This window comes from Ostrinia nubilalis, chromosome 7 (assembly GCF_963855985.1).
Source record: "Ostrinia nubilalis chromosome 7, ilOstNubi1.1, whole genome shotgun sequence".
Taxonomy (NCBI): Eukaryota; Metazoa; Arthropoda; class Insecta; order Lepidoptera; family Crambidae; genus Ostrinia; species Ostrinia nubilalis.
In genome coordinates, this window is record NC_087094.1 from 105271 (window position 1) to 118258 (window position 12988).

Sequence of the window (12988 nt, forward strand, 5' to 3'; positions counted from 1 at the left end):
AATTTTCTTTAAATTTCAATAGTTAAAGTTCTACAAAAATGTACAGTTTTCGTTTCCTTGAATTTTCTTCTGGGCCACCTGTATTATAAACCTTCCTCTTGAATCACTCTATCATCCGCATCAAAATCCGTTGCGTAGTTTTAAAGTTCTAATCATAGACATAGGCACAGACAGAGGAAAGCGACTTTGTTTTATACTCGTAGTAGGTAGTTAGGTACTTAGTGATGAATCACTCATTGCAGCCTAAATAATTTATATGCAGTTCAAACTTACAGCCATCCTAGACTGATCCGTAAAAGTATTGGAATCAGAAATGTACGCGAGAAATATGTGGAAATGGATGTTGTCGTGGGGTCAGAGGAGTGGCGGAGGAATAAAGGCCCTAGTCGTGCGCGGCTGACTTACCAGAGGCAGTCCAGCATGACAGAGACATGCACGTGCGCCCGCGGGCCGCCGCACTCACCTGCAACAAGCGATACACCGTTGTTCAGTGCTGCGACAATGACAAGGCATGGAGACGAGGAGTCGGCCTTCCACAAGGGGTGGGTCGGCCAAGTCACCCACTGCTCCACCACAAAATTCATTAATAGCGCATTGCGTCACAGACGCGGCGCGCGGGTGCGAACTCTTAGGTCTCTTTCCCAAAATAATTAATTAATAATTTAAAAAACTAAAAATACGCTCTTAGTTTAGAGTTCCTATGGACACCTTCCAGTCCCATCATCAGACCAGCTTGATGGTACCATAATATGTATTGTATTGTCATCTAATCTTTAATATACAGGGTGGCCAGGGAGTTGACGTTCAAAGCTATAGATTCCTTACATCAAGGTAGGTAAATCACACCAAGATAGAGTTATTTTTGTGATTTATCCTTAACTATCACCTATGGTTGGTTTTTAATTTTTTTCTCACTCTGTCGAGCACTTGTAGTGTGCTTGTAGTTTGTTTTTACTTACTTACGCTAAAGAAGCTTCCAAAGTGAGAAAAAAGTTAAAAACCAACCATAGGTGAAGATAAGGATAAATCACAAAATTAGCTCTATCTCCTAAACTCCGCAAAATCGTAAAACATACATATGGGGGTGATTTAGATACACCTTGCCTTGAATGATGTAAGGAATCTAAATTTTAGCTTAGAACGTCTACTGCCTGTCCACCCTGTTGAATATAGCTGTGTGATTGGTCCGTGTGTCACCCTGTGCGTCCACGCGCACTGTGAGACCTCATAGTAATGTTTGTGAATACGGGCGTAATTATGCTTGTGTGACAAGTGGACGGCGCGGCGGCAGTGTTCGAACCCGCGTTCTTCGGATGTCGAGTCGGCCAGTCCGACCCCTTCACCGTTCGGCTATCGTGGCTATCAGTACCTACAAATATTTGACAAAAGCTGACTCGGCGAAATTAGGTCAATGAGGTGTCAATTGCGGATAGTGGCGGTGTAAAAAAGTACGTAATTATTATTGTTTTTGATAATTTTGCGACGGTGTGTTGGCGTAGTGGCGTAGGTACCGCACAATCGAACGCGTAGCTTGTGGCGTGGCCTATGTGTGCCGCTGACGAGCGCGGGGCGCGGGCGCCGCCGCCGCTTTCCTGATTCGTGTCGGATTTCTATTGTTTCATGCGCGATGCGCCTCGAACGAACGTGTAACATAAGTTAACGGTTAACGTTATTGTTCACTTGGTTGTTTCCGCATAAATACTTATCAACCCGGCATACGTGCTCTCATCTCATAGAAAAGTAGGCCATTTCATTTCACGATACTAGTGTGTGGCAAGAAGATTTATAAAACATTATCCCAGCAATGCGGATACTAAGGAATCTGCCATGAGCAGCAAGAGAGGCGCGGGCCGCGGCGCGTGAAATCAGTGCGCTGCCGCCTGCACGACAGTATTTAATTATTGTTCGCAGGCTGGCGTCATCGCGGACTATTAGCAGGACAATCGCGAGACCTTGGCTTCGCGACCGCTGAAATAGACGCGAGGCTGCTTGTTATTTAAAATTGAATATACCTACCTACCTATTAACGCAAGTAACCATTTAGATCGATATTCGATACTGAATATGAAATATCAAGCTTTAATATACAAGACATGAAGCATTCGATCAATAAAAATATTAAAGGAGTCGGTTAAGAGGAAAGTTTGCCATTTCAAGCCCGTTCAGATTTTTAGATTATGAAGAATCCAGTTAACCTCTACTAGGCCCTCTATTCTTTCGGCGACTTGCACTGGTGGTAACACTCATCATTTGGTATAATTAGGGTTCCGTAGCCAAATGGCAAAAAACGGAACCCGTATAGATCCGTCATGTCTGTCTGTCCGTCCGTATGTCACAGCCACTTTTTTCCGAAACTATAAGAGCTATACTGTTGAAACTTGGTATGTAGATGTATTCTGTGAATTGCATTAAGATGTTTACACAAAAATATAAAAAAAGCAATAAACAGCCCGATCCGTCCAGTGGTTTGCGCTGTGCGTTGATCTCGTATCAACAAACGATACTTGCTTAAGTGAAGCAGCAAATCGAACGCACAGCGTTGAATGGAGCTCTGTGATTAGTTCGTGTGTCACCCTGTGCGTCCACGCTCATTGTGAGACTTCATAGTAATGTTTGTGAATACGGGCGTAAGTCAGTCAGTCAGTCACCTTTGAGTTATTTAGATGATTTAGATAAAATTTTCATAATATCGTTATTTAATTTTATTGTCAAACATGGTCAATCCAAATACAGCTACTTAAAGATACATACGCACAAGTCCGCACAACCTTATAGGCTGATTTACACGTAACTTTTTAACTTAACTAAGGGCTGATTTTTCTCAATATCGTCGGATAACTTTTAACTGAAGGTTAAATAAATAAATATCCTTAAGCCCTAAGGCCGAGTTCGCACTACGGCTAAACCGCGGCGGTTTTTATCCGCGTGATTTTACCAAGTAAAACTAATGCAAGCGTCTGCACTGCGGTTTTTTCCCGCGTATCCGCGTATACCTACGTTTCGGGCGGTCTCGCGGTTAACCGCTTGCGGAAAAAAACCGTAGTGCGGACTCAGCCTACAACAACTAAATTTAGTTTACTTAACTACTTAATACGTGTAAATCAGCCTTTATGCAATACCAACTTTACATGCATTCTTTACAAAATTGTATAATAGGCCAGTAGAATTAAACACAAAAATTGATTAAATCGGAAATAATTCCTACAAAAGATTTTTTTGCTTTAATGGCTTCATTGGTTGCCCATTAAGACTCTCCTAAGTTTTCGACTTCGACAGAGTTGTGCTTAAGTGGTGGGGGCCCCCGAAAGGGGCGTTTTTTCGGTTTTCCGGTTATACCGCGTAAAGGACTTACCCTATCGAAAAGTGGTCTTCATGACGGTTGAAGGGCACTTATCCTGCATTGAATAAGACCAAATTCAAATGTTTTGGACAAACCGTCCCCGCGCTAAAGTTCGGAAAAGTAGAAAATATACGTATAATTAATGACCCTCTCCACGTCCAATGGCTTGTTACCCACAGGCTTCCAAGTCTTGAAAAGGGCCACCTTAACCAGTGTAACCCTATTAAGGCTTACGAGCTTGATGCGCCTATCCTTGTGCGTCCCAGCCGTTCCTTAACTGCGGTTGGTGCACCTCTTCCTTGCACTCTCCTGAACGACCCTGTGTTACCTACTGTGGCTGTCCCTCTTCCTTGCAGCCTCCTGCACGACTACGTTGCCTAGCCGTATGCCTGGTCCAAGGTTCGACGCCACAAAATCAACTTCGCACGCGTGAAAATAGTTTAAATACTATTTTCCGTGCTTGCAACATTTTTCTTTACTGCTTCGGCTCTATTAGTCGTAGAGTGATTGTATATATCCTATAGCCTTCCTCAATTTATGAGCTATTCAACACAAAAAATATTATTTCAATCAAACTAGTAATTCTTGAGATTAGCGCGTTCAAACAAACAATCAAAAAACTTTTCAGCGTTTTAATATGAACTTGTTGTTGTTGATTTTTGGCGTCAAACCTTAGACCAGGCATACGGCTAGGCAACGTAGTCGTGTAGGAGGATACAAGGAAGAGGGGCAGCCACAGTAGGTAACACAGAGTCGTTCAGGTGAGTGCCAGGAAGAGGTGCAGCAACCGCAGTTAAGGAACGGCTGGGACGCACAAGGATCGGCGAATCCAGCTCGTATGCCTTGATAGGGTTACACTGGTTGAGGCGCTCCTTTTCAAGACTTGGAAGCCTGCGGGTAACGAGCCATTGGACGTGGAGAGGTTCATTAATTATACACATATTTTCTACTTTGCCGAACATTTGCACGAGAACGGTTTGTTCAAAACATATGAATTTGGTCTTATTTAATGCAGAATTAAATGCCCTTCAACCATCAGGAAGACCACTTTTCGATAGGGTAAGTCCTTTACGCGGTATAACTGGAAAACCGAAAAAGCGCCCCTTTCGGGGGCCCCCACCACTTAAGCACAACTCCGTCGAAGTCGAAAACTTAGGAGAGTCTTAATGGGCAACCAATGAAGCCATTAAAGCAATAAAATCTTTTGTAGGAATTATTTCCGATTTAAAAGCTAATTCTACTGGACTATAAGGGTGCTTTCAATTTAGACGTTTCGTGTCGGACGTTTGTCGTGCGTTTGCAGGACCGCAGACGGTAAATTGGCATGACAACTGCATGGGAATAAAATTGACAATTACCATACAATAACATACAATGTGTGCGGTCTTGCAGACGCACGACAAACGTCCGAAACGAAACGTCTGAGTTAGTATGAAGAGTTTTTATTGATATGTATGGGTAGGTATATGCGTGCGAGATTGCGTTGCGTGCGCATATGTGGCATCTACTCCGCGACGCGGTTGATCATTGTGTTTTAAGAGAAAACGAGCCCATGTACTTGTATTGTACAGTGACTCCTTCATGGCCCCATTCACATCGCCTGCTGGTCGGCGGCGGGCAGCGGCGCGCCAGGAGTGTGGGCCCGCGCCCTTGACCCACTGCGCTACGGAACCTCTCGCGAGAGGGAGCACCCGCCCACACCACGTAGCAAACTCGCAACCCCTCCCCTAATGAATTATGCCAATAAACTACAGTAATACTAAACTCAAATGATTAGCGTGTATAGCGGTTATAATTTTAGGCTTATTTGTTAACACAGATGAACCCTCAAACAAATTAGGCAGAAGCTTAAAAAACGATAATGATCGTTCGTTAACATAAATGTTATAAGCGCCTGATTTTTAGATAGAGCACAATAATTTAAAAAATATTATTGAAAAAACAAAAACCCAACTGCGTAAAAATGAACTAAATAACCCTCTTCTGGCGCAGTCGGGTAAAAAAGGAGAGCCAAGTTCAATACAAAAATTATGCTTGGTTGTGGGCTTCGCCGCAAAAAGAATGGAGATCTAAATGAGTGCCAAGTTCTATGCAAAATCCAAATATGTATTTAAAGGAACAAAATAACATTATGAACAAGTATAAAACTCTATTTCTTTGCTTTATTGAATTCTATACACTGTTCGGCTCACTTCAGTTAGGTAGGGCACAGAGTTCGCACCGATGAGGTCGTGTTTAGTTGTCGGTGTTGCCAACTTAGAGGTGTTCCCAAAATGAGTGGGATAGGATATAATTATGTTTAGGGGTTATTTGAGACTGCAACGTTTTGTATAAAAGTCAGTGTCAGTTTTAACACCGAGCCCTCGAACACTGATGAATGAAATGATGCATTAAATCAAGTTAATTATGAAGTGGAGGCGTTCTTATACATAGTACCTATGTATTGCAACAATATCTCGATTCTTTGTTGAAGTAAGCAAAGTTTGACCGGTGACATCATGCATGATCATTGAGATGTTTTGTTAGGTTTATTTAAGTTTACAATTAGCTTTTACGTGTGAAACTAGGAGTTGTTGCGGAGTGTCACTGCGAAACAGCAGCCAGCAGCTATTCATTGCTTACGAACGAGAAATCTGTGTAGATGTTACCGAAAATGTGTATAATCCGGCATTCTACACAATACCTAGGCAATTATCATAATTTTAAAAGTCCTGGCCTGTAGAAAACCTATATAATAGGGATGCTACCTTACGGCGATGGTCAACTTATTACAAGACCCCTAGTCCCCTATACTATAATATCAAAAAAACCGGCCAAGTGCGTGTCGGACTCACGCACAAAGGGTTCCGTGCCATTGATTTATGATTTTTTTTTTATTTATTTGTATAAAAGATTACGCGGTAATAAGCGGTTTACGATTTACGAGGTATTAAAAAAAAACTACTTACTATATCTCGTTCAATACAATTTTCGTGGGTAGTTTTTATAGTTATGTATATCATAATATGTTTTTTTAGATTTTTCATTTTGTTATTTTAGAAGTTAGAGGGGGGGAGGACCAACTTTTTTCCACTTTGGAAGCGTCTGTCATGCAAACTATTAAAAAAATATTTTAGAAACCTCGATATCATTTTTGATTATGGTGTACCAGAATCTCATGGCAAATGGGGAAAATAAACTTTGTTGAGTGCAATACTGGGGAAATTGGATTAAACGATCTTGATACTGTTTATTTTTTTATTTATTACATGAAGTACGAATGCCTACCTATACATTTTAGGTTTGTGTATGAAGAATGCTGTTATACATCGTGTTTTAACATAGAAACATGTCTTGAAAAATAAGTAAACCGTATATTACTGTAAATAATTTTATTATGTATCATACTAATAACTTATCACTTCATTCAGAACTAGAAAACGATTCTAAGAACTCCACTTGCATTTCTTGCTCAGACTAAGTCTTCAATAGATGATCAAGTTAAAGAGGTATTTATAGGTACAGGGTGGAATTTTGTAATGCCACCTGGAGAGAAAGTACTCTTAATACTGTAGATAGAAAATTTTACAAATTTTCTATCTACAGTATTAAGATAATTGAAAGGAAACATTCCTTTATTTTTGAAAAAAAAAAAGATAACTGCATTCAAAGATTTTCGAATTTTTTTCGAAAATTCACTACTATACCTAACTACCATACAATTTTCTGTGTAAGGTGGGGCACAATGTTACACGGGGTACAATGTTGCAATGCATATTTCTCTGTCCCTTTCTATAGATGTATGATGTTCAGCGGCTCAGTTCAGCAGCTCTTATGAGCTTGACAAACGTGTATACCAACATCATACAACTAATGGAAAGGGACGGAGAAATATGCATTGTAACATTGTACCCCGTGTAACATTGTGCCCCAGCTTACCCTAACGTTATTAAAATAATTTAAGATTTCATGGTTTTCCTTTCATTTGATTTATCAAGTTTGTTAAAGAGATTTCATCCTTATACTTAACCCTAACGATCGATGTAATAAAAATACAGGATGTAATTTTTAACAGATTTTAGTTGGTTCGATTCCCCGGTGTTTTTTGAAATCTTTGAATGCAGTTATATTTCTTTTCAAAAATAAAGGAATGTTTTCTTTGAGAAAAAAAATATATCTACAATATTAAGAGTAGGTACCTACTTTCCCTCCAGGTGGCATTGTGGTGGTGGCTCACAAAATTGCACCCTGTATAATATAAATCGCTCTTTCAGCATTTCAATTACTCAAACTTGCTTGATGAAATCTTTTTAAATTTTCTTTACATAGTCATAACTTTTTCACTATTCCTCTGCACCAATGTATGAAATACACCTGAAAACCCCGATAAAGCAGCTATTAGGTAAGAATAATATAAAAATAAACATAACCCTCCTTCTGAGTACTTCTGACGCAGTTAGTAAACTAAATGTATCAAAACATTTCACTCCAACTTACTGTCAACTCAACGACGCGCTTTAAAATCAAAGATAGACTTTGAATTATGCCTTATTTTACAATACACATTGAAAACAATATGATTTGCTTGAGCTTTTTCGAATTTTTCACAAAAATAACAAATAGGCATGAAGAGATTACAAAATTTCTGCAGCGGCTGACAGATCTCTTGATTTACTTTGACAGGTGACAATAAAGCCATAGACAATGGCCATATGAAAAACACACTTTTCCAATATTTTTGTTTGCCATGAGATTCTGGTACACCTATACCTATCCATAGATACCCCACACGTATGAGTTTGATGAAAAAAAAATTTTTGAGTTTCAGTTCTAAGTATAATATTTATTATTATTATTATTTTTTTGCATCAAAATCTTAAAGCGGTTCACAGAATACATCTACACCAAGTTTCAACAGTATAGCTCTTATAGTTTCGAAAAAAAAATGGCTGTGACATACGGACGGACAGACAGACATGACGAATCTATAAGGGTTCCGTTTTTTTCCATTTGGCTACGGAACCCTAAAAAGTGAACATCCTTGGTTAGGGATAGTAGTACAGGTAATTTGCAATTTCCTTAACACTAACAGATTCCTATCAACGTTAATATCACTTCTTAGTGTCCTGTAGGCCTAAGATGCGCGCCGCGATAAGCGGTTATCACGCCATTTTATCGATTTTGCCCATACATTTTGACGTCGATAAAAGTTATCACGGCGCGCATCTTAGGCCTACAGATGATTATTCACTACGACGTCAGCCAAATTAAAACTGAATTATGTAGGAGACATCACTAACTTCAGGGAAGGGACCTAGCTGTTCGCCGAAAAAGGTACAATGCTTACGTCAAAGTAAAACCGCTGAACATGTGATGCGATAACTTGATGACGGAATGATAGGTATATCGGCAGTCACCGCACGAGAAGCAGTCCTTTGACTCCCTTGCTTGAGTCACAGTTAGTGTGCCGATAGGTTCAAAGAATAATATCTACCTACATTTTAATAAAATTTAAACCAAGTCTACTCAATGGGACAACCAAACAACAAAACCGCTGTAACATTAGCATAAAGTGGCGCTTGTTGATGTTGCAATCACGTTACGATTACGAAAGTAAAATAGTACTACTCTTAGGAATATTACAATTTACAAGTTTGCCTTGACGGCGCGTCTCGGAACCTCAACTTCACCTATTCTATTTCTTTGCTTATCCTTTAGTTTAGAAAATAATAACAAAATCCTACAGCAGCTCTTCAGTCGTTGTTTTAAAACATAGCCGCGAAAATTCCTAGGTTGTTAGGACTAGGAGCAGTAGGACTACAAGGACTAGACTCCATGGAATAGTCCATTTAGCTAAACTGAGGCTCGACTATATAGATAAACAGCAAAACAAGATGTAAACTTGAATTGAGACGACAATAGGAGCCAGCCGCGCTGATTGGCTCCACTTGAGTCGCGCGCGGCCTGCTGCACATGTGATGGATGGCGGTCCGTTATACGATGTTTGTCGCCGAATTGGAAACTTGCAATTTGCTACTCAAACTTCTAAATACACATAAGAAATACATAATTAAAATAAAATAGGTATTTCTTTCGTCTTTTTAAACGTTTTGTGTGGCTTAAAAAGTTGGGTAAACTATCTCTTATTTGTAAGAAACCCCATCGCGCTATTGCATGTCTAATTGTTATTGCGGTCTTTGTCTAATCAACTTTTGTATGTGAGACAGATAGGTTTACTTTTAAGGCTGAGTTGCAGCACGTACAGGACCTAACAACCTAAACCGTAAGTGTAACAACAACCGGTGTTTTTTGTATGGAGTTTGACAGATTTTTGACGTTTGTTAAATTTACAGGTGTACGGAAGACTAATACATATTAGGACCTGTGGATCGTGTTCAACTCGTTAAAACCACTGTAGCTCAAATTAAAGTCGCAGCCATTGAATGAAAAATAACAAAACCATAACCATAATATAATGGCCGTGCTTATGTTATCTTCTATCAATAAAACAAAGGAGTCGCGAGCGCGGCATGACGTCACACAGGTGTACAGTGATAAGCGCGCGGGCGATAAGCGTAGCTGCCGCCCCGCACCCCGCTGCAGACTCATGGCCCATCATCACGTCCAGCAAACAACTGGGTCGATGCAATACATTCATTACTTTACTTGCTCACGTCTAACATTCAGTGTAAACATTTACTTCAAGTTAATTAGTTGGTAAACCAATAAATAAATAAAATTCGCTTTGATTCACTAACCTACATCTAATACGATTATACATCTGTCTGTACATACAATAACCCAAACGTGTACAATAAACATAAACCCTCTCTTAAATGAATTACCTACACGCAAACGAGGATAAAACAAAACTACATAATAGTGAATTTTAATGCTTTAGCGTGCGCTTGTTCAGTGGGTTTTTCCTTTGGTTAGTAAATTTTCCACATAGGTCTTATTATCGTTGCGCAAACAAAAATTACAAGATAAGAAAATAAATGTTTTCCAAGTCTGAACAGAGCCAGTCATACAAATATACAGAACCACGTCATCGACTAGAATTATTGAACAAACCCCATAGGGTCGAGAGACATAGACCAAACTCAGCTGACCTGCAGAAGCACGAGACGGTGTCGTCTATATCGAGGGGCAGCACGGCGGGCAGCGGGCTGGCGGGCGGCGGCGGCACGCTGCGGTACTTGACGTGCAGCACGCGCCGCGCCGCGCGCACGCCGCTGCGCCGTAGGATGCTGCCCGGCCAGCGCCGGCCCGCCGCCTCGTCCTCGCCCGCCTCGCCGCCGCCCTCGCTCATCCTGCGCAGCCACGCCTTCACCACCATGCACCGCGCCGCACCGCACACACTGCGCACTGGCACCGGTCGGCGACCACGACGGCGGACGTGACTCAGCGAACGCGCCCGATGGATACCCGCAGAAGCGACGAAGGCGCGAGAGACTGTCGCAAAAAACGGCGCTCACGTTTACGCGCCGCGGTCGACTGAGCGGCGCTCCGGCGCGCTCGCGCTAGCGCGGCCGCGGCGAGAGGACGCTCCCGCCGCGGCGGCCTCGCGCGAGGTGACATCACGCTTTATCAGCTTGCACCTGAAACGCTTCCACACGCGACGGTTACCACGAAAATATGTACCAATGCAATATTAACTAAATATGTAGCGCCTAACCTGAGAGCCAAATCGTGTAACCTACATACGACAATTCAATAACTTTCATCCATGGATATAGAGAGGGAGCGCAGAGTGCTGAGTGTGAGGGGTAATATGCTATCACACAAGTTGTGAGGTCAGGTCAAAGCCATCAATCAACACTGATCCTTTGGATCCGTGTTAAGGCCTTTAGGAGGTTGTTGAGCCTGCCCTGTCGGCCTGACGCTGCAGTGCCTCGCTCCGGAATGTACCAACAACACTCGGAATACCAACGGTTTCGAGGCCCTTCTACGTTAGTGTGCTTGTGAAAGCGGATTCAAGGCAGCATCAACAAGGTACATATGTATTTACAAAGAGGATGTACAGGAATGACAGGATACACTGAAACCTCCATGGACAATATCTATAACAACTGTTGTAGGAGGGACACATTGTTGTTTATCAAAATCGCTGAATCCTACTAATTTAAGCGACAATAGCCGAACAGGGACGCACGCTGGTTTGTAAGATTAGTGCAATACCAATCACTAATTTAAAAAAAAAGACCCCGCTTACTACCGACTTTTTAGTGGTCGGTCGGTAGTTTGGTCGGCTTCCAATTTGTATGAGGAATCGGCCGATACCCAATCGTTAATGAGTGTACTTCATACATGTTCATACTGATTTTATCAGTCTGACCAAAACGGCCAACAACATTCTGTAGTATGCGCGGTGCTAGGGTTGCCAGGTCCAAAAACACAAAAGCCGGACTCTGTGCTTCATTTGGCCGGACATTTTACCCTAAAAGCCGGACATGCGACTGCAATTAGTGAGCTCACGAGTGAGTACTATCATCATCGGTTGCCTAACGTCCTGATGCGTGCGTGCCTTATTCTGTGGCTTGACTTTCGCCTGGCGCGGCAGCCAAATAAAAAGCCTAACAAAAGCCGGACAGGCCGGACATCGGTTATTTTGGCCGGACACGCAATCAAAAAGCCTAACTATGTCCGGCTTTATCCGGACGCCTGGCAACCCTACGCGGTGCGGTGTCTAATCAAATTTTATAGGAAGGATGAATGGATAGATGTCTGTTACTTTTTCACGCAAAAACTACTGAACTGATTTTAATCAAACTACATATACAATACAGGGTGGCCAGAAAAGTGAAGTCTAAAAGATAAAAGATTCCTTACATTGAGGTGTATCTAAATCACCCCCATGTATTTTCTACGATTTTGCTTAGTTTAGGAGATTGAGTTAATTTTGTGATAGGTATTTTAAAATTTTATGACCTTGTAGGTTGACTTTTCTCAGTTAAATTCTTTTTTTGACAGATTCGTTATTAATTTCAGATGTTTCAAAAAATAATCACCTTCCTATCTTTGATGTACCTAAGATACAAAAGTTTTGCTAGAAACATTAAAATTATGATTTTAGCAGAACACTATCAAATTTTCTACTTAAAAGTTTAAATAAAAAAAAAGAACTTCCATAGGTCCAAAACCATTTCAAAATCTGCTCAGTTTCCTGAACATTCAATAAACAATTTAATTTGAATTTTAATTTAGACGTGTATAAAAAAATAAAAGGCTTTTGCATTCATAATAAAACAAAAAAACATGTACTTAATGGGCCACTATTTACTGTAATCGCTCCACTAAAGTGGTAAGTTGGAGATTCCGTTACATGTTTTTGACTTTCTTAGAGTGAATTAATATTGGGAATCCTCCAAGTTTATATTATGTAGAACAGATTTAGAGACAATAACTGGACAGAACATGTTTTTATTCTTCATACAAATGCTTCGTCAAAAGTGAGGCAAAAATCTTATGTCATAACTTTGTTAAAAATGTTTAAATATGGTGATTTTTTCGAAATTTAGAGGTTTTTATCCATATTTATTGTAATAATATGTTATTACTTGTTATTTCATAATTAGCCATACTTTTCGTGTGCTTACTATCTATCTAGGCAGCAGCTCATTGGCTATAACGATATGGTTATTTTAATGTTTGACATTAGTACATAAA

General features: G+C 40.7%; 1 protein-coding gene and 1 long non-coding RNA gene across 4 annotated transcripts in view; both read right to left on the minus strand.

Annotated features, from left to right (window-relative positions):
- LOC135073023 (MOB kinase activator-like 2) overlaps positions 1 to 12988 on the minus strand; it is a 60886-nt gene that overhangs the window by 46206 nt on the left and 1692 nt on the right. The window contains exon 2 of one of the 3 annotated variants that reach the window (XM_063967020.1): positions 406 to 463. The exons of 1 other annotated variant lie outside the window; for it this stretch is intronic. In XM_063967020.1, coding sequence (XP_063823090.1) covers positions 406 to 422 — 17 coding nt within the window. In that variant the 5' untranslated portion in view covers positions 423 to 463. Of the gene's footprint in view, positions 1 to 405; positions 464 to 10431; positions 10836 to 12988 lie in introns of those variants that run through there. One more of the 3 variants, XM_063967016.1, reaches the window with a different exon arrangement.
- On the minus strand, positions 7586 to 8087 carry LOC135073519 (uncharacterized). Its single transcript, XR_010257625.1, has 2 exons — positions 7817 to 8087; positions 7586 to 7693 (listed from the first exon to the last, which is right to left on the minus strand). It is a non-coding gene; the product is annotated as an uncharacterized LOC135073519 (long non-coding RNA).